Source organism: Macaca thibetana, chromosome 7 (assembly GCF_024542745.1).
Source record: "Macaca thibetana thibetana isolate TM-01 chromosome 7, ASM2454274v1, whole genome shotgun sequence".
Classification (NCBI taxonomy): Eukaryota; Metazoa; Chordata; class Mammalia; order Primates; family Cercopithecidae; genus Macaca; species Macaca thibetana.
The window spans coordinates 90,564,383-90,586,099 of NC_065584.1; the positions used below are offsets into that span (position 1 = coordinate 90,564,383).

Consider the following 21,717-nt stretch of genomic DNA (forward strand, 5'->3'; position numbering starts at 1 on the left):
AAGTTTGGAAGGAGAAAGAAAGAAGGAAGGAAGGAAGGGAGGGAGGGAGGGAAGGAGGGAGGAAGGGAGGGACGGATGGACGGAAGGAAGGAAGGAAAGAAGGAAGGAAGGAAGGAAAAGGAAAAGAAAGGAAAGGAAGAAGGAAGGAAGGAAAGAAGGAAGGAAGGAAAAGGAAAGAAAGGAAGGAAACAAAGGAAGGAAAGAAAGAAAAAAGAAAAGGAAAGGAAAAAAAGGAAAGGAAAGGAATTAATATACATCCAGCTATTAAAAATGATGATGCCAGAATATATTTACTGTCACAGAAATATATCCAAAATATAATAAGTGACAAAAGGCTATTATGATTCTACTTTCTAAAATGTTTACATGCATAAAAAAGGGTAAAAAGCAACAAACTAGAATGTTTTAGTGGCAAATTAAAGATTTTTCTTAATATTTGTCATCCAAATTATTACAAAAAGAATGTGATTTCCTTTATAATCAGGGAAAAGTGTTAATTTCATTTATCTATATTTAAATCTCTTTTCTTTTTCTTAGTTTTTCTCCCATATGTATCCCATGTAGGCTAGAATCCCTGCCTCTTGAGGGAAACCAGCCCATTTTTGGGAAGTGCACTACATAAAGTTGTCCCATCTTCCTTTTATTTTAAGACATCTGGAGACATTTTTTTTTCAAATTCTCTTATTGTTCTCAGAATATATATTTTAATATATGAAATTGAGGAAAAGACAAAGGAAAGGCTGACTCCCTACCACCTTCCTGGGGCTACTCTTCCAATTTTTGCTGCTATTGTTATGTATTAATATTCACTGGGTACTAAAAAGATGGGCAGCCCCTTAGATCCTTTTTTCTTATCTCTTTCTCATAATCCTACTTCATTCCTTCATTCACTTATTTTTTAAAGGGTCATGTGTACAAATATATAGTTTTTATTTTAAATATAACTATCTATAAAAATTTTAAATATAACTGTCTATAAAAGTATGTGCAACATCCCCTTCACAGTCTTATTCTCCTTCCACAGCCAAACATTTTTAATTCATTTCTTATATATCATTTCAGAATTTATCTTTGCAAATACACATGTATATTCTTATTCTACTCTTCTCTCTCAACACAAAAAGTAGCACACCATACATACGATACCATTCCTTCTCCCTTTTAAAAAACACACACAATAGGTCTGAGTTCTTCTACATGACTACAGAGGTCTTTCTTATTCTCTTTTCAGCTGCACAGCATGCATCGTTAGGATGTACCACAGTTTACTTAACCAATTCCCAGTTGGCAGACAGATATCATCCCTATCATACTATTACAAGCAATAATGCCAAGTATAACCACCCACACACACCAAGTTCATTTCTGAATCTGCCTTTCATGAAGCCTCTGTTTGAATCACAAGGTCACAAGGCTGAAAATTAGCCCCTTTCTTAGTTTTCATTATGTACAGCAGTATGTAACAAAAGACTCCGTTGGGCAAAGCAAACGTACCCTTTGGAGATTTACTTCATAACAATAAATGGATAAACAGAACACCAAGGAGAACCATTTCTATTTAACCATGTGCATGTATGTATACAATCATGCATATGCGTAGGAAGTATAAATCAATCCATCAAAGCATTAAGCATTGTCTCAGTATGGTGGATCTATGGAGTGCTTTGTAGACCGCCCTCCTTTCCTATCAATTCTTTCTAATTTCACAACAGTAAATATGTATACTTTTGCAATATAAAATTTCAAAAAATGCTAACTCAAATTAAGTTGTATATATTCCTTCAGTCTGTCCTATATTTGTATGGTGCTTCAGAGTGCTCAAATATCACTTCATTAAAAAATTTTATTTATTTTTCAAATATAGAGATGGCAGGGTCTTGCTCTGTCAACCAGGCTGGTCTTGAACTCCTGGACCCTCCTGGATTCTCCCACTTCTACCTCCCAATGTGCTGGTATTACAAGTGTGAGCCATCACACCTGGCCGGCTTCATTTCAGAAATCTTTCCCCAGCACTCCATATATTACAAATAATTCCTTTTTCTTGTTTAGAAAGCATTTTAGTGATATCTCTATTACCTCACTTGTCACATGATAATCAATTGCTCACCCATCCATCTCCCTTCATTGCTCATGAGCTCCTTGAAAAGAGTCTGATTTTCAGCACCTTGAACAGTGTGCGACACTTACATGCTTCATACATAGAGAAGGAAATGATTTCACTACAGTGTAATTATTCCCAGAATTCAATATCTGTATTTCTAAATTGTTCTAGATAGTCTGCCAACAACCTGAGAATGTTATGTTTTTTCCCTAAAACTTCCATCCATTACCGAGTGTCAACAGTCATAGTTAACTCAATTGTGACATGACCTCTGGCCAAGCCAAGTCATAGTTTTTTTTTTTTTTTTTGGCTTTTTAGGTGATTTTTAATTTTAATTTTTGATTTTGATTGTTTCCTTTTTGTTTTTTTAATCTAGCAGTGTTTGGTAAACTTCAACGTCTCTACATTCCTGTGTCTTAGCACCTACTGGTCTCTGCTTGGAATAATGTCTCAAGATTTTAGTCACCTGGAAAAAATTTCTACTCACCCTTAAATAATCAGCTTAAATAGGCCAGGCATGGTGGCTCATGCCTGTAATCCCAGCACTTTGGGAGGCTAAGACAGGGAGATCACCGGAGGTCAGTAGTTCAAGACTAGCCTGCCCAACATGATGAAACCCCGACTTTACTAAAAATACAAAAAATAGCTGGGTGTGGTCTCAGATGCCTGTAATCTCAACTACTCAGAAGGCTGAGGCAGGAGAATTGTTTGAACCTGGGAGGCAAAGGTTGCAGTGAGCTGAGATCGTGCCATTGCACTGCATCTTGCGTGACAGAGCAAGACTTCATCTCAAAAAAAATATAAAAAATTTTTAAAAAATTTTAAAAACTTAAATAATACCTTCTCTGAGAATCCTTTAAATCTTCCTATTCTTTCAGGAAGAGTTGAAAATTTCACAACTTTTGAAACATTTGTGCCTCTATTACTATGTATCAGGCACTGAACTGAGTACCTAGGATAGAAAGATGAAACTGTAGATCCTGCCTTCATGGAGCTCATGGTCTAGTATGGAAAACAGACATATGAACAAATAACCACACTACAGGTCTTCAGAGCTCAAATCCTATCCTACATACTGCTAAATAAGTGTTCTGTGAGGTTTTGAAAGTACCAGGGCAAGAGACAATATGGCTGCTTGGATGACTTTCCATCCAAGTTAACATTCGGCCCTCATCACCAAAGGTGGTATGTGTGTGCCTCTTCCTTGCAACCCACCAGGGCCTAATGCATCATATCACCACTTCTGAAATTAGGAAACAGGCTCAGAAGTCCAAGAGCTTGACCAAAGTAACTCAGTTGGTAAGTAGCAGAACCAGGTCAGTAGGATTCTTCTTCAATATCCTGCCAGTTACATGGGCAAGGGACCTCAAAATCAACAAAAGACAAGTAGAGGTTGACATGTGTCAGTGGAGAGAGGCTCAAAAGGAAGAGTTTATACACAAGAATAGTATATAAATGTTCTGGAAGTATGCCTGGGGATGTGAAGTAGGAGTGGGCACACCAGGTTTCACCTTGGTCAAGTGAATCTATAACTCCAACCTGGGCCTCACCCCCCGAGCTCCAGACTTAGCTATCTGTCTTTCTTACTCTAATATAAAATCCACAGGGCAGGACCTTAATCTCTAGCTTGTTCATCACAGATTAAAGCAGAACCTGGCTTATAGTAAGTACTTAATAAATACACAAATGAATAAATAAACATACATGAGTGAATAAATAAACTATCAAAGAAGCTAAAGAAACATTCCACATTCTTGGGGGAAGGGATTACCATGAAACAGACCCTAGCAGTCACTTACGAATACAGTTGGCCTTCATTATTTGTGAATCCCATATTTGCAAATTTACTGACTTGCTAGAATGTCTTTGTAATCCCCAAATTAATACTTGTGGAACTCTCAAGGTGGCTCCTGGATAGACACACAGTAGTGAAAACTCTGTCACTCCTTGCACATGTCCCAAGCTAAGGTCAAATTAGGTGACCCTCAGTCTTCTTGTTTCAGCTTTCATACAAAGATGACCTGAAGACAGAGACAGTAGAGGACAGCGCAGGGTCGTGCAAGAAGCTGTGGCTCTGGGGCCAATAGGGCAGGGTCTGAATTGTAACTCTGGCACCTGTTAGTGGAGTGACCTCAGGCAAATCACTTAACACTTCTGTACTTCCTTTATTCTTTTGGAAATAAAGAAAATTCAATCTACCAGGATGAGTTGTTTTTGGGAATTAAGATTATAACCTACGTGAGATATGTATATATGTACATATATACCCTGGAAACAAGGTTTTAGAATTTGATTAATTCGGTGTTCTGGGCAACTTTATGGAATATTAAGAATTGCAAATAATAAGAATTGACTGTAATTATTTATAAAGAAATAACAGAGATATAGACAAAACAATTATTTGGATGAGCTAGAGGCAGGCTTCAAGAAGCCTCTGAAGAAACAGAACTTCACCAGGCACTTAAGGTGTGGAAAAGGCTTGCGAGGAGAGAGAATGGTGCCTACAGAGAGAGGTCCAAATGGTGGAAAAAAACAGGTAGGGTCAGGAAATGGCATTTCAGGAAGTCTAGAGCAGTAGAAGATGAGGCCAGAACACGGTGCCACAGCACTTCTCTGCACCCTGTATACACCCTGTACTGCAGAACCTCACTCTCTGCATTTAATTCTTGGTTTCTAGTTCTCTCTTCCATTAAACTGTGAGCCCCTCAAGGTCAAAGTCTATAAGAAGAAATCACAGCTACAGTTCTCTAAATTTGAAAACAAGTTATTAAACACAGATACACCCAAAAAGACTGTACAAAAATAATGTTGGATTTCAACTGCAGTCATAGGAATTCACAACTGGTATACATTTGCAATCTGTCCAGGATTTTTCTCTGATGACTGCTGTAACACTGTCATAAATCCTGTTGTTTTAGACACCAAGACATTTGTTAGAATGTCTCAGAAAGACATTCTAAAAGAGCAAGAAATATCTTCATCTTTTTTGTGTAACTGATTGATTGGTTGATTGACTGAGATGGGATCTCATTATGTAGCCCAGGCTGGTCTGAAACTCCTAGATTCAAGCAATCCTCCTGCCTCAGCCTCACAAGTGGCTGAGATTACAGGCACACACCACCACCGCGGGCTCTAGTGTGATATATTAACAAAGCCTAAACATACAGTCCATTAGACAAGGCTTCCACCTCAGAGTAAAGATTTTTTTAAATTCACTCTAATAGACTTATTTCTCTATATGCAAGATACAATTTTACCATAGTAAAACACAAAGAAGCATATTGATATACACATATGTTACAAACAGGATTAAAAAAGTCATATAATTTTCTCCACAAAAGCTTGCAAAATCCTGGCCAAAACATGGTAAACAGGATGTTAAACTCACAGCTTAAATTTCCCCACTGAGACCTAGGAAAAACAATGCCAGTTTCTGTACAGTCACGAAACTAAGCACTGTGAGAATTTAAAAGATTTGGTAAACTTGTATATTCTCCCCACCCCCATACACAAGAAGCCAAAAGAGCCTAGCAGTCTTACCCCAATGCTTCAATTTCCTCCAGCCTCCAAAACAAAACCCTCACTGTCCAACATCTGAATTTATATTTTCAAACGTCTAAAATCTTAATCAAAACTAAGAGCGGTGCATTAGCTTTGTCCCCATAAAATTCTTGGTATAATTTTACTTAGGCACAACACAGATTGTACTATTACTTGAAAACATGGATAGAACCAACATTACTAGAAACCAAACGAATGTATTATGAAGGTGAAAGGGAATAGGGAGTGTTGTTTTTGAACAGATTCAACGCTGTTATTCTCCACTCATAGGTTGGGTGTGATCACATCACATCGTGCTGTACAACTAAGTATGTCCTATATTTTATGACAAAGTAGGGTAACAAATTATTTATTGAGGACCTGTTGGGTACACAGAGGCATGCTAGAAGCTGTAAAAGACTTGATTCTTGCTCTCAAGAAACTTCCAAGGTTGTAGACAGCCTAATAGAATGTAGTCAAAAGCAAATACTTCAAGCACTACCCATCACAATTACCTCAGGTATTTACTTTACCCTTCTACAAGTCTCTGAATATTTCGAGGCCCCCTTTCCTATCTCTGTGGACTCTATGGCTCAACATTCTTCACAACCACAGGCTTTCCTGGACTTCATGTTGTTATTGAATCAGCATTTCTCATTACCTGCCTCATTTGCCAATTAAAATTCCACTTTATATTCAACCACCATTTTGGCTTTGAAGCCACTGCCTGATACTGACACTTCGGAGATGTAGTATGACTATTCTTATACGTCTCTCTCTACTGATGAGGATCCTCTTTTAGTATGAACAGTACCATTGACTTCCAACTAATTAGTTTTGATAATATCTGAAATATCGAATCATATTTCATAATACTCCTAAAACAAATAATGAGTGATGTTCTCTCAAATATATGTATAATCAAATGTGAAACTGAGAAGATTGGGAGGACCTGAGACTCAGAGATTGTATTCAGGACTTTATAGTGGCATTTATTTGACATAATTATGCATTTAAAAAATAAGTTAAATTGTCATCAGATCAGTTTGAATATTATAGAGGCTTTTGTTGGTGAGAAACGTAATTTATATATAACCATTTACTCATAGAAATATTTTTGATTAATGCTATCTGTTAAAGACTTCAGTTCACAATATTTCACCTGTTCACAGTATATATCTTTTTGGAGCTTTCCTGGAGAAGCCGAGGAGCACGTGCTAATTGCTATCTGATGTTATTCTGGGAGGACAACTGATTGTCTTTGGGTTGCAGGGGGTTGGAACTTGAAGGCGGATCTGAGTCTAGAGATCTTGCCACTGACTTTGGGAAGTCTGTTGATTCTACCTTTGGAAGTGCCTTTAAATGCCTTATTAGGAAAGCCAGGCATGGTGGCTCACACCTGTAATCCCAGCACCTTGGGATTATTGATTAATAAATCAATTTCGGAAATGCTTGGTAAATTCAACAGGACTTCACAGAACAATGAATTTATATGGCCATGTTTTTTTTTTTTTTTTTTTCAAAGAGCATTCACAAGACTTTCTAGTACACCAGTTTGGGAACTGTTGGTGGAGGAATCAGGGTAATTAGGATTTGGACTATTCCAGGTAGAGGTTGTCACTATATTCAACGAATTGTTCTTAGGCTTTACTCTTTGTATATATCAGAATTACCCATAGCAAATTAACAAGCAGATATATAAGAATTGGGCCCTGGCTCAGGCCTAACAAATCAGAACATCTGAAAAGTATGGGTGTGGAAAAGCTTCTAGATAATTCCATGTTCTCCAGAGACTGAAAACCACTCAATTACAATAGGTCTTCTCGCCCCTTGCTAACTAAATTGTTAATCCTAGTTAAGTATGCTTCTGTTTTGTTTTTTTGGGCCTGGTCCAGGGACTAGACTGTTGCTGCAATTAAGTTCAATTTTATCATTCTTCCCACAATATCTGTATCCCGATTTTCAGATTCCTTTTCATCAGTGGGGCAAATTTATAGGTCAGTATAGGACAAGTTTTAAACATTAATGGAAAAGAGATTATATTATATTGATATTGTTCTTCTAATCTGGCAGCCTTGAATTTCATTTAGAAAATGTCTGTATTTCTAATTTTACCTTGGTTTTGATATATTTTACTATTAGGGATCACATAAATGATTTTCCTCTTTTTCATGACTTCCTTGTCAACTAATATATTTTTGAAAGCTTCTGGTTAACTTCTAATTACAGGTAAGTTCCATTTTCCTTTTGCTTAACAGGCTCATTGAGGTTTTTAATTGAGATGAAATCTCACTCTGTCACCCAGGCTGGAGTGCAATGGGGTGATCTTGGCTCACTGCAACCTCCACCTCCCAGATTCAAGCGACTCTCATGCCTCAGCCTCCCCAGCAACTGGGATTACAGACACCTGCCACCACGCCCAGCTAATTTTTTTACATTTTTAGTAGAGATGGGGTTCCACCATGTTGCCTAGGCTGGTCTCAAACTCCTGACCTCATGTAATCCACCCAACTTGGCCTCCCAAAGTGCTGGGATTACAGGTGTGAGCCACCATGCCTGGCCACTTCTCCCATTTTATACAGGGTCGCCTTTTGCAACTTCTAAGAGCTCTTTAAAATAGTAAAGCCCTGCCATAATGCAGCCAAAAAACTAAGATATAAAATGTGTAGAAACACGCTTTTCTTAACTTAATGAAAAAGCATTTTTCAATCAGTCCGTATTTTCACTAAAAGGACAAAAATAAAAGATTCAGAAACAAACTGTATATACAAAGTACATATACCCTGAAGCTCCCAAATGATTGTGAAGCAGTCACTTCCAAACCCTACTGCCCACCACCCAAAACATGAAGAGAAAATAAGAATGTTGGCCTTTCCCATTCTCAATTATCATTAGCAAGGTACTCAAAGCCCAGTTTAAAGAAATGTTTCTGCAGCGGCTTTACTGTACTGGGGATTTAGCCCCTTCTATTCTTCTAACTCACTGATTTCTGCTTGTATGTCTTTAATAATTTCCCCATTCTGCTTTCCTTCAGGTTTTTTGATCGTTCTTTCTAAGAATGAGTTAGAGGTTTCATTCATTTTCATTCTTTTCTTAATGACACAAGGATTTTAAGGCAATGAACATTCCTCTGAGCTCTCCTCTAGTCTCTAATAAGTAATGATTGCCTTATTGCTATTCTCTAGATATTCTACAGTTTTAATTTCAAATACCTGTTTGACCTAAGGGCTGTTTGCATGAATTTTAAAATTCCACAAATCAACATTTGTTTTCTGGTTTTGTTACTAACTTATAGATTTAACTACGATCAGAGAATGACATCTGTTCTGTTTCTGCTTTTCAGTATTTGAGGTGTTCTTCACTGAAAACAATTAGCTTCTTGAATGTTCCAGATAGGAAGAGGGACGCAGAGGGCGTGAGAGAGGAGTAGTTAGTAGAGAGGAGTAGATAGTAGTATTCTAACTATGGTTCAATTCTAAGCATTCTAAAATTTCACTGGATTTTTTTAAACCATGAATTACAAGGGTGTTAAATTTCCAAATTCATGTAGCTTTTGGTTAATCTCTTCATTATTGCCTTCTAACCTTAATTTCTTATTTAAATTATAAATTGTATGGTATGGATGGTACCAATTGTTTTTAAATATTCTGACTTGCTTTATGGATTAATATATAATTAATGTTTCTCCCACAGTCCACATATGCTCAAGAAGAGTATAGAATATCTAATTATTGGGTACAGAGGTCTATATTTGTCCATTATATAATTTTCATTTATAGGTTATTCAAATCTATATATGGGCATTTGGTATAACTTACTTATGGTAAGCAGGGTATGTTGAAATCTCCAAATACGACGGCAGACTTGTAAATTTCTCCCTGTGGTTTTATCAGATTTTCCTCTGTATTTTGAGGCTATTTTGATAGGTACATAAAATATGAAAATTGCTACATCCTCCTAATTAACAGCATCAAGTTCTTACTAATGCTTTCTGTACCAAAATCCTATTTTGTTTGATACTGAAGCTCCATCACTTGTTTTTGGTTAATATATACTGGCATATCTTTATCACTCTCTCTCCTTTATAAAAACTTTCAATCTTTTCACATCCTCTTATTTTAAATATGATGGATTAAAACAGCTGGATATTGTTTTATTAGTTCCATCTGTCTAATCGGTAACTTTAGTCCATTTGCATTTGTTGTGATTGACTTATGTGGACTTCCTTCTATCCTTTGGAACTTCTATTTCTCTCACTTTCTAATATAATTTTAGTATCTCCTCCTAGAATTCATCTAAGACATATTTTAGACCTCATTCTGATCTCCCTCTCCCCCTCCCCAATCCCACCAACTTCTGCCCTATCATTTATTCCCATGTCTCTCTGTGTAACATACTGACTTACTTTTTGGAGATAATCGTCTAACCAATTAATTTTTTCTTCTGGTGTCTAATCCATCCACTGAGTCTCTTATTTCAACAATTACATTTTTTATTTCCTTATTTCATTCTATTCTGAGACAGAGTCTCACTCCATCACCCAGGCTGGACTGCAGGGGCATGAACCTGCAGCCTCGGCCTCCTGGGCTCAAGTGATCCTCCCACCTCAGCCTCCTGAGTACCTGGGACTATAGGCAGGTGCCCAATACCCAGCCTTTTTTGTGTGTGTGGTGGTGGTGGGGTATTTTTTGTAGAAACGAGTTCTCACCATGTTTCCCAGGCTCATCTCCAACTCCTGGGCTCATGCCTTCTTCCCACCTCAGCTTCCCAAAAAGTTCTGGGATTACAGGTGTGAGCCATCGTACCCAGCTATATATTTTATTTCTGTAAGTTCTATTTCATCCATTTTCCTTTCAGGTCTTCCTCATCATTCCTGGTGGTCTTACTGCTCACTCAATTTTATAAGTCCATCTTTTTTTTAAATAAATATTAGATTCCACAAGTAACTATTTTCTCACAATTCTAATAATTGAAGTCTGTGTTCTGTATCTGATAATTCCAAAACCTATAGTCTGTCTTTGGGATTATTCATTGTTTCTGACAATTCTCAAATATGTTGGGTTAACTACCTGAATGTTGTGATTTCACTGAATTCATAGTTGCCTGCTTTTAATCATTGGGAATCCTACAGGCTTAAGTTAGAGATGCTTTCCCACAAAAAGTATCTGTGTCTGCTTCTGATGAGTGCTGTGGAGACAACTAACATGAGACCACTTTACCGCCATGTGTAATCCTGACATTCTCTTGGATTCTCTTGGAGAATCTCAGGGTTACACAAGGTTCACAAATTTGGCTCCCCGACCTTGCTCATTTATATACAGACTAGACTGCTTAGTATAGGTGGTGACTCCCTTTCTCCTACCCTGGAAAAAACAAAACAGATCTCTCATCTGAATGTGATCATAGCCTAGGAAATTCTGAAGGTGAATAACTGGAGGCTGTGGGCAGCAGTGAAAGACAAGTGTCTTTTCTGACCATAGAAATAGGTCAGAAGCTGCCCTAAAGGCTGTGTGCTCCAGGATTTCACTATTTAGCTCAACTACCAGTCCCTCCATAAGAATGAACGGAAGCTTCTTAGAGCACCATGTTGCCTTTGAATCACAAATTCTTGCTAAAAGTCAGGGTCATGCTAAAAAAAAAAAAACCTACAGCTTTGGAAGGCTTTCTCAGTAATGTCCTAGAATTAAGGTTACAGCCTGCATTCCGTGTTAACTGAACAGAAAACCAGCCTGACCAACATCGTTCTGCCCCATCTTGCTCTCAGCTCCTCTTGGTTGGGTGCTGGCAGCCAGACTGTCTGGTTTTAATCCTTGCTATGCCACCTGTGACCTTGGACAAATTACCTACCTCCAGTTACCTCATCTACAAAATGCAGACATTAGTAATACCCTCTTTTTAAGTTACTAAGAGAATTGAAAGAGTTAATAAAACGTGAAAAATAAAAAGACTTGGTAAGCATAGGCACAGAGGGAAAAAAAGGAAAAATTAATTAATTAGTTAATTAATTTTAAAAAACACTAGTGCCTAGCATATAAATGCTCATCAGGAATTAAGTCTATAGCATGAACTCAATTTGGCAAAACTTCGAAGTACATAAAACTTTTAACTTACTAGGGTATACAGACCAATAATTAATTTACAACTGCAGACATATTTGCCTACAGTAAATATAACAAAGACTAAACAAGCAGATACTAAATCATGAAGCAATTATCAGTTAGTATCTTTAATTTTCTTATACTTTTATATTTTCTATAGATCATCTTTTCAACAAGAAGAAAACAAACCAAATGAAAATGAAATGAATTCTCTCAAAAAGAACTAAGTCAAGACAGGAGGAAGGCTCACAAAGTAATATAAACTATATCTTATGGTCTCTGTAAAATTCTTAATAAAAGTACCTTCTTTGCTCCAAGCTGCACTCTGGCTTTGCCTTTGAGTCAGGTGGCATTTCTTTGCACAATGACCGATTCTATTGAGTAGGCACTGCTTCAGCCCTACAGGAAGAACAAAACTTCTCTAGAACACAGCAGCATTCCTGATTTCTACTTGAGAAGGCCTAACGAAAAGGCATATACCTCAACAGCAGCAGATCAGTGTGAAAAGGTCTGGAGTCAAGGGGAAAAAGTAAAATTGGACCATTTCCAGAATCTCACAAAAAACAACAAACCAATGTTGGCAGTGCCCAACATAAGCAAATTAGAACCTTAAATAAAGGTCACTCTTAATGTCTATCCTAGCATAGACCCAGCACCAAGCAAATGTCATTTTACTGGTTTACTTTTTTCATTCTTGAAAGTAGGAGCTATGAAAAAAAACCACTAAAATTTCTTTAAGAGAACCTTCTACTTACAATCTAACTAACATAATCAAAACACTCTATTGAGGGTGAAAATTGAGTATTATAAGAAAATAATCACCTGTTTTGTGCAGCGTTCCATACATAACACTCCTCCACCCAATACATACCTTAAAAAGAAAAAAGGAAACATACAAATTTATCTCAAGAATTATCCTTGCTTAAACAATTTCTACGTGCCATTACTAAGGAAGTATACACACAGTAAAGATAAGAAGAGAACTCACAAACATGAACATACTTGTTAGGGATATAGGATTATGGGTAATTTAAAAATTCTAATGGTATTACTCTCATGTAATTGCTCTGAAATTCTAGTCAATTGTTTGAAATGACTCTTAGAACAAATACAAATTTTTAAGATGTTGAAAACTAAGAACTTAGCCCTAAATATTCCAAAGAATAGGGGCAGAAGAACCCGTTTCCTTAAATGGCATTTAAGTATTCTTTACAACTGAAACTTTCTCTCCCATCCTGTGATGGCCAAGAGTTGTTCCTCTGACAATGGCACTGACCTTCCCCTATCCAAAATATGAACATCTGCATGGTTTTATGGTTCAAATTGTTTTCATCCATTCTGTTGTGAGAATCAAATGGTTCAGACCATGCAGCTCCTCTCTGGGACTCCTCAAGTCCTTTCCAGGTCTGAAGACTATTTTCTGAACCAAAGACATCTTTTGGGGATGTACCAAATCTCCCATTAGAAAATGATTTAGAGCAAGATGTTTCAACCTTTTAACTCTTTCTCAAACAAAATAAATTCATTTCTCCTTTAATGTTATTTTGAATTTCAAAATACACAGATAGCATGCCTAAAATAAAATCAAGGGAATGACAGTTTTATCACACAAACTGTGGTAATTTTGAAAACACAAAAGCTAGGTCCACTCATTAGGTCTATGTGGACACCAAGTCCAACACAATCTGTTCTTTCCTCTGGGGCTCTGCCCATGCCTTTCCCTTGCCTGAGATTCCTTCAGCTTCCTACCCTTCCAAAGGTTGTATTTCCCCCCAGAAGACTTGCCAAGACCACTCTAGCCTGCACATCTTCCATTCCAGCTAACCAAAGGCACACTTGTGTTAACTAAACCAAATTATTTTGCAGAGAAGGCATCTAAAAACTTCTACTGTAGACCATTCACCTTAATAATTGTTATCATGACTTTATTCAATAATAAAATTGAATAAAGGTGTGAATAATTGAGTGAAGAGGGAAAGAAGTCCTCTTCACTCCCTTATCCTGGAGAATCCAAGCAAGTGTCTTTCCCACTTCTTTTGCTCAAACCCTGGGACCTTTCAAAGTAAAAGTTTAATGGAAGGAAAGAAAATCTAAAAGATAAATTCTCCAAAAAATTAAACTTGGGTGAAGAATCATGGGATTAAAAATTTTTATTCTTTGTGTATTTGATTTCTGAAACATAGAAATCTATCTCTCATTCCTTAAATCTGCCACTGGGCTAACAGAGTATTGTATAGAATATGCACTCACTGATTTAACAGAACATCCAGGCACTCACTGAAATTTTGCTTCCACAACTGCTCAAAGTCTAGTCATTAGTTAATGAGTTAACACCACACTTGATCTTCAAATTTTGGAAATGCTGACGGTAGACAGGGACTTGTTTTAGGAAAAGGAAGTATACAGTAGACATTGTTACTCATTACCCAACCACCACCACCTTTCCTTTAAAGTACCCCACTCTTCCGTTAAGGTTGCAGAGTCTCAGAAAGTGGGAAGAAATGAAGTTTTTGCATTTTCAGGTCAAAAGAAAGTACATTTGTACAACCACATAATAACTATGCAAAGATTTGTTGAAATCTAAAAAGCCAGTCACAAAATGTCATGTTTTGGATGATTCTATTTATAGGAAACGTCCAGAATAAGCAAATCTACAGAGACAGAAACTAGATCAGAGGTTGTCAGGATCAACAGTGGGGGAGACAAGTATAGGGAGTGACTGCTAATGGATACGGGGTTTCTTCTTTTTTTGCTTTTTTTCATTTATTTTTATTATTATTATACTTTAAGCTCTAGGGTACATGTGCACAACGTGCAGGTTTGTTACATATGTATACATGTGCCATGTTGGTGTGCTGCATCCATTAACTCGTCATTTACATTAGGTATATCTCCTAATGTTGTCCCTCCCCACTTCCCCCTCCCCACAATAGGCCCCGGTGTGTGATGTTTCCCTTCCCGTGTCCAAAGGAACTCATTGTCCAATTCCCACCTATGAGTGAGAACATGTGGTGTTTGGTTTTCTGTTCTTGTGACAGTTTGCTGAGAATGATGGTTTCCAGCTGTATCCATGTCCCTACAAAGGACATGAACTCATCATTTTTTATGGCTGCATAGTATTCCATGGTGTATATGTGCCACATTTTCTTAATCCAGTCTCTCATTGATGGACATTTGGGTTGATTTCAAGTCTTTGCTATTGTTGCAGCAATAAACATACATGTGCATGTGTCTTTATAGCAGCATGATTTATAATCCTTTGGGTATATACCCAGTAATGGGATGGCTAGGTCGAATGGTATTTCTAGTTCTAGACACTTGCAGAATTGCCACACTGTCTTCCACAATGGTTGAACTAGTTTACAGTCCCACCAACAGTGTAAAAGTGTTTCTATTTCTCCACATCCTCTCCAGCACCTGTTGTTTCCTGACTTTTTAATGATTGCCATTCTAACTGATGTGAGATGGTATCTCATGGTGGTTTTGATTTGCATTTCTCTGATGGTGAGTGATGATGAGCATTTTTCATGTGTCTGTTGGCTGTATAAATGTCTTCTTTTGAGAAATGTCTGTTCATATCCTTTGCCCACTTTTTGATGGGGTTGTTTGTTTTCTTCTTGTAAATTTGTTTGAGTTCTTTGTAGGCTCTAGATATTAGCCCTTTGTCAGATGAGTAGATTGCAAAAATTTTCTCCCATTCTGTAGGTTGCCTGTTCACTCTGATGGTAGTTTCTTTTGCTGTGCAGAAGCTCTTTAGTTTAATTAGATCCCATTTGTCAATTTTGGCTTTTGCTGCCATTGCTTTTGGTGTTTTAGACATGAAGTCCTTGCCCATGCCTATGTCTTGAATGGTATTACCTAGGTTTTCTTCTAGCGTTTTTATGGTTTTAAGTCTAACATTTAAGTCTCTAATCCATCTTGAATTAATTTTCGTATAAGGAGTGAGGAAAGGATCCAGTTTCAGCTTTCTACTTAAGGCTAGCCAATTTTCCCAGCACCATTTATTAAACAGGGAATCCTTTCCCCATTTCTTGTTTTTGTCAGGTTTGTCAAAAATCAGATGGATGTAGATGTGTGGTATTATATCTGAGGGCTCTGTTCTGTCCCATTGGTCTATATCTCTGTTTTGGTACCAGTACCATGCTGTTTTGGTTACTGTAGCCTTGTAGTATAGTTTGAAGTCAGGTAGTGTGATACCTCCAGCTTTGTTCTTTTGACTTAGGATTGTCTTGGCAATGCGGGCTCTTTTTTGGTTCCATATGAACTTTAAAGCAGTTTTTTCCAATTCTGTGAAGAAACTCATTGGTAGCTTGATGGGGATGGCATTGAATCTGTAAATTACCTTGGGCAGTATGACCATTTTCATGATATTGATTTTTCCTATCCATGAGTATGGTATGTTCTTCCATTTGTTTGTGTCCTCTTTCATTTCACTGAGCAGTGGTTTGTAGTTCTCCTTGAAGAGGTCCTTTACATCCCTTGTAAGTTGGATTCCTAGGTATTTTATTCTCTTTGAAGCAATTGTGAATGGGAGTTCATTCATGATTTGGCTCTCTGTTTGTCTGTTACTGGTGTATAAGAATGCTTGTGATTTTTGCACATTAATTTTGTATCCTGAGACTTTGCTGAAGTTTCTTATCAGCTTAAGGAGATTTTGGGCTGAGACAATGGGGTTTTCTAAATATACAATCATGTCATCTGCAAACAGGGACAATTTGACTTCTTCTTTTCCTAACTGAATACCCTTTATTTCTTTCTCTTGCCTGATTGCCCTAGCCAGAACTTCCAACACTATGTTGAATAGGAGTGGTGTGAGAGGGCATCCCTGTCTTGTGCCAGTTTTCAAAGGGAATTTTTCCAGTTTTTGCCCGTTCAGTATGATATTGGCTGTGGGTTTGTCATAAATAGCTCTTATTATTTTGAGATACATTCCATCAATACCGAATTTATTGAGCGTTTTTAGCATGAAGGGCTGTTGAATTTTGTCAAAGGCCTTTTCTGCATCTATGGAGATAATCACGTGGTTTTTGTCTTTGGTTCTGTTTATATGCTGGATTACGTTTATTGATTTGCATATGTTGAACCAGCCTTGCATCCCAGGGATGAAGCCCACTTGATCATGGTGGATAAGCTTTTTGATGTGCTGCTGGATTCGGTGTGCCAGTATTTTATTGAGGATTTTTGCATCGATGTTCAGCAGGGATATTGGTCTAAAATTCTCTTTTTTTGTTGTGTCTCTACCAGGCTTCGGTATCAGGATGATGTTGGTCTCATAAAATGAGTTAGGGAGGATTCTCTCTTTTTCTATTGATTGGAATAGTTTCAGAAGGAATGGTACCAGCTCCTCCTTGTACCTCTGGTAGAACTTGGCTGTGAATCCGTCTGGTCCTGGACATTTTTTCGTTGGTAGGCTATTAATTTGTGCCTCAATTTCAGAGCCTACTATTGGTCTATTCAACTTCTTCCTGGTTTAGTCTTGGAAGAGTGTATGTCCAGGAATTTATCCATTTCTTCTAGGTTTTCTAGTTTATTTGCATAGAGGTGTTTATAGTATTCTCTGATGGTAGTTTGTATTTCTGCGGGGTCGGGGGTGATATCCCCTTTATCATTTTTTATTGCATCTATTTGATTCTTCTCTATTTTCTTTTTTATTAGTCTTACTAGCGGTCTATCAATTTTGTTGATCTTTTCAACAAACCAGCTCCTGGATTCATTGATTTTTTGAAGGGTTTTTTGGTGTCTCTATCTCCTTCAGTTCTGCTCTGACCTTAGTTATTTCTTGCCGTCTACTACCTTTTGAATGTGTTTGCTCTTGCTTCTCTAGTTCGTTGAATTGTGATGTTAGGGTGCCAATTTTAGAACTTTCGTGCTTTCTCTTGTGGGCATTTAGTGCTATAAATTTCCCTCTACACACTGCTGTAAATGTGTCCCAGAGATTCTGGTATGTTGTATCTTTGTTCTCATTGGTTTCAAAGAAAATCTTTATTTCTGCCTTCATTTCGTTATGTACCCAGTAGTTATTTGGGAGCAGGTTGTTCAGTCTCCATGTAGTTGAGTGGTTTTGATTGAGTTTCTTAGTCCTGAGTTCTAGTTTGATGGCACTGTGGTCTGAGAGAGTTTGTTATAATCTCTGTTCTTTTACATTTGCTGAGGAGTGCTTTACTTCCAACTATGTGGTCAATTTTGAAGTAAGTGTGATGTGATGCTGAGAAGAATGTATATTCTGTTGATTTGGGGTGGAGAGTTCTGTAGATGTCTATTAGGTGTGCTTGGTGCAGAGTTGAGTTCAATTCCTGGATATCCTTGTTGACTCTCTGTCTCGTTGATCTGTCTAATGTTGACAGCGGGGTGTTAAAGTTTCCCATTATTATTGTATGGGAGTCTAAGTCTCTTTGTAAGTCTCTAAGGACTTGCTTTATGAATCTGGGTGCTGCTGTATTGGGTGCATATATATTTAGGATAGTTCGCTCTTCTTGTTGAATTCATCTCTTTACCATTATGTAATGGCCTTCTTTGTCTCTTTTGATCTTTGTTGGTTTAAAGTCTGTTTTATCAGAGACTAGGATTGCAACCCCTGCCTTTTTTTGTTTTCCATTTGCTTGGTAGATCTTCCTCCATCCCTTTATTTTGAGCCTATGTGTGTCTCTGCATGTGAGATCGGTCTCCTGAATACAGCAAATTGATGGGTCTTGACTCTATCCAATTTGCCAGTCTGTGTCTTTTAATTGTACCATTTAGTCTATTTACATTTAAGGTTAATATTGTTATGTGTGAACTTGATCCTATCATTATGATATTAACTGGTTATTTTGCTTGTTAGTTGATGCAGTTTCTTCCTAGCATCGATGGTCTTTACATTTTGGCATGTTTTTGCAATGGCTGGTACCGGTTATTCCTTTCCATGTTTACTGCTTCCACCAGGATCTCTTCTAGGGCAGGCCTGGTGGTGACAAAATCTCTAAGCATTTGCTTTTCTGTAAAGGATTTTATTTCTCCTTCACTTATGAAACTTAATTTGGCCGGATATGAAATTCTGGGTTTAAAATTCTTTTCTTTAAGAATGTTGAATATTGGCCCCCACTCTCTTCTGGCTTGGAGAGTTTCTGCCGAGAGACCTCATGTTAGTCTGATGGGCTTCCCTTTGTGGGTAATCCGACCTTTCTCTCTGGTTGCCCTTAACATTTTTTCCTTCAGTTCAACTTTGGTGAATCTGACAATTATGTGTCTTGGAGTTGCTCTTCTCGAGGAGTATCTTTGTGGTGTTCTCTGTATTTCCTGAGTTTGAATGTTGGCCTGCCTTGCTAGGTTGGGGAAGTTCTCCTGGATGATATCCTGCAGAGTGTTTTCCAACTTGGTTCCATTCTCCCCATCACTTTCAGGCACACCAATCAGACATAGATTTAGTCTTTTCATATAATCCCATCTTTCTTGGAGGCTTTATTCATTTCTTTTTACTCTTTTTTCTCTAAACCTCTCTTCTCACTTCATTTCATTCATTTGATCTTCAATCACTGATACTCTTTCTTCCAGTTGATCAAGTCGGTTACTGAAGCTTGTGCATTTGTCACGTAGTTCTCGTGTCATGGTTTTCATCTCTATCAGTTCGTTTATGGATTTCTCTGCATTGGTTATTCTAGTTATCCATTCTTCCATTCTTTTTTCAAGGTTTTTTGTTTCTTTGTGCTGGGTACATAGTTCCTCCTTTAGCTCTGAGAAGTTTGATCGACTGAAGCCTTCTTCTCTCAACTTGTCAAAGTCCTTCTCGGTCCAGCATTGTTCCATTGCTGGCGATGAGCTGCATTCCTTTGGAGGGGGAGATGCGCTCTGATTTTTTGAATTTCCAGTTTTTCTGCACTCCTTTTTCTCAACTTTGTGGTTTTATCTGCCTTTGATCTTTGATGATGGTGACATACTGATGGGATTTTGGTGTGGGTGTCCTTTCTGTTTGTTAATTTTCCTTCTAACAATCAGGACCCTCAGCTGCAGGTCTGTTGGAGTTTGTGTGAGGTCCACTCCAGACACTGTTTGCCTGGGTATCAGCAGCAGAGGCTGCAGAAGATAGAATATTGCTGAACAGCAAGTGTTGCTGTCTGATTCTTGCTCTGGAAGCTTCGTCTCAGAGGTGTACCCAGCCATGTGAAGTGTGAGGTGTTAGTCTGCACCTAGTGGGGGATGTCTCCCAGTTAGGCTACTCAGGGATCAAGGACCCACTTGAGCAAGCAGTCTGTCCATTCTTAGATCTCAACCTCCATGCTGGGAGAACTACTGCTCTCTTCAAAGCTGTCAGACAGGGACATTTTGGTATGGGATTTCTTTTTGGGGAGATGAAAATGTTCTGAAATTAGTTAGTGGTAATGGTTGCATAATTCTGAATATACTAAAAACCACTAAACTGTACACTTGAAGGCTGAGGCTTATCATATAAAAACTGTATCACAATAAAGCTGTCAGTTTAAAAAATGTTAGCCTATGTGAAGAAATAAAGAAATAGGATCATAGCTAGAAGATATGGGATATAAAACACATGGAACAATACTGCTCAATAATCTATCTAGAATCACACAATGCTTAAGCTTTACCCTGACTAAAATTGCAAGCTTTGTGTCTTATCGGTATTTCACATTTTTTACTTCTTCCTAAGTCAGCCAATAATTCTTCCTCCTCACTTAATAGTTGACTACAAAGACCAAGCCATTTTGATTCTGCCACCAATGAGCCTTCAAATTTCATTCCTCTTTCCATTTCTATGACTACCAAGCCATTGTAGGTTCTCCTCACTTCACTCTAAGACAACAGCGTGACCCTCAAGTACTATCACACTTTTCTAGGCTCTGTGAGGACAATGCGTCTCATATCCTCTTCTGCTGTCACCAGATTTATTCCAAAATGGTATATTTACTGCTACTCCCTTGTTTCTCAACCAGATACATAGAAAGATAAATATCCAGGGGTACTAGTTTATTACCAGAAAAAAGAAAGATATGTCACCAATCCACAGAACTGTTTGAGCACAAGATATTACATCAGCACTATTTCCTACAAATCTTCTACATGAATCCTACCCTCCTTGTGTTATGGCTCAAACTGGTCTCGTACACTCTGAATCCCTCATTTTCTTTCCTAGATACCTGATTGTGTTTACCTTTCACCTACGTAAATAATTTTCCTTCAGCCTCCACCAGCTGACCAAACCCCACTCAAATTTCACTGCCCAGCTGGGATCCCACCTACTTCATGAAGAACAACCCTTTGCAGCTTTAAACCTCAGACAAATTAAGTTCATGCTTAGCTTTTCTTTTTCTTTCTTTTTAGATGGAGTTTATCTTTGTCACCCAGGCCGGAGTGCAGTGGCGCAATCTCGACTTGCTGCAACCTCTGCCTCCCGAGTTCAAGCAATTCTCCTGTCCCAGCCTCCCAAGTAGCTGGGATTACAGGTACGCACCACCACATCTGGCTAATTTTTTGTATTTTTGGTGGAGATGGGGTTTTACCATCTTGGCCAGGCTGGTCTTGACCTCCTGACCCAAAGTGCTGGGATTACAGGTGTGAACCACCGTGCCTGGCCCATGGTTAGCATTTGATAATCAATGGAGTACTCAGAGTACTTAGTACTTTTAATCTCCTCTTATATAGCTGGCATTTGGTATCATGAAAAACACTTTACTAGGAATCAGAAGATTTATTTGGCTAGGTCACAAGCTGACTTATTATTCAAATTATTCATCCAAATAATAAGGACCATAACACACTGTGGGAAAAAACAATCAATGAAGAAACCATGGAACAGATTTTAAAACTAAAAATGGCATGATTCATAACTTCATGCATTTGTCTCGCTTCTAGGTGGTATACTAAGATCGCAAACTTACATTCTTGGGATTCTTACAACAAAAAGTTGAAAAGCTATGCTGATCCATTTTATAATCACAGTTTTAAATGTTTTCATACATTTATCCTGAATTTACAGATTTTTGTCCA

At 37.8% G+C, this 21,717-nt stretch overlaps 1 protein-coding gene across 1 annotated transcript in view; it reads right to left on the reverse strand.

Moving 5' to 3' along the window:
- The window catches only part of LOC126959465 (ubiquitin-conjugating enzyme E2 Q2-like), a 102,995-nt gene that overhangs the window by 6,162 nt on the left and 75,116 nt on the right, over positions 1 to 21,717 (reverse strand). The window contains exon 6 of the mRNA XM_050798597.1: positions 12,562 to 12,610. Within this exon, the coding sequence (XP_050654554.1) occupies positions 12,562 to 12,610 (49 nt within the window). The remainder of the gene's footprint in view (positions 1 to 12,561; positions 12,611 to 21,717) is intronic.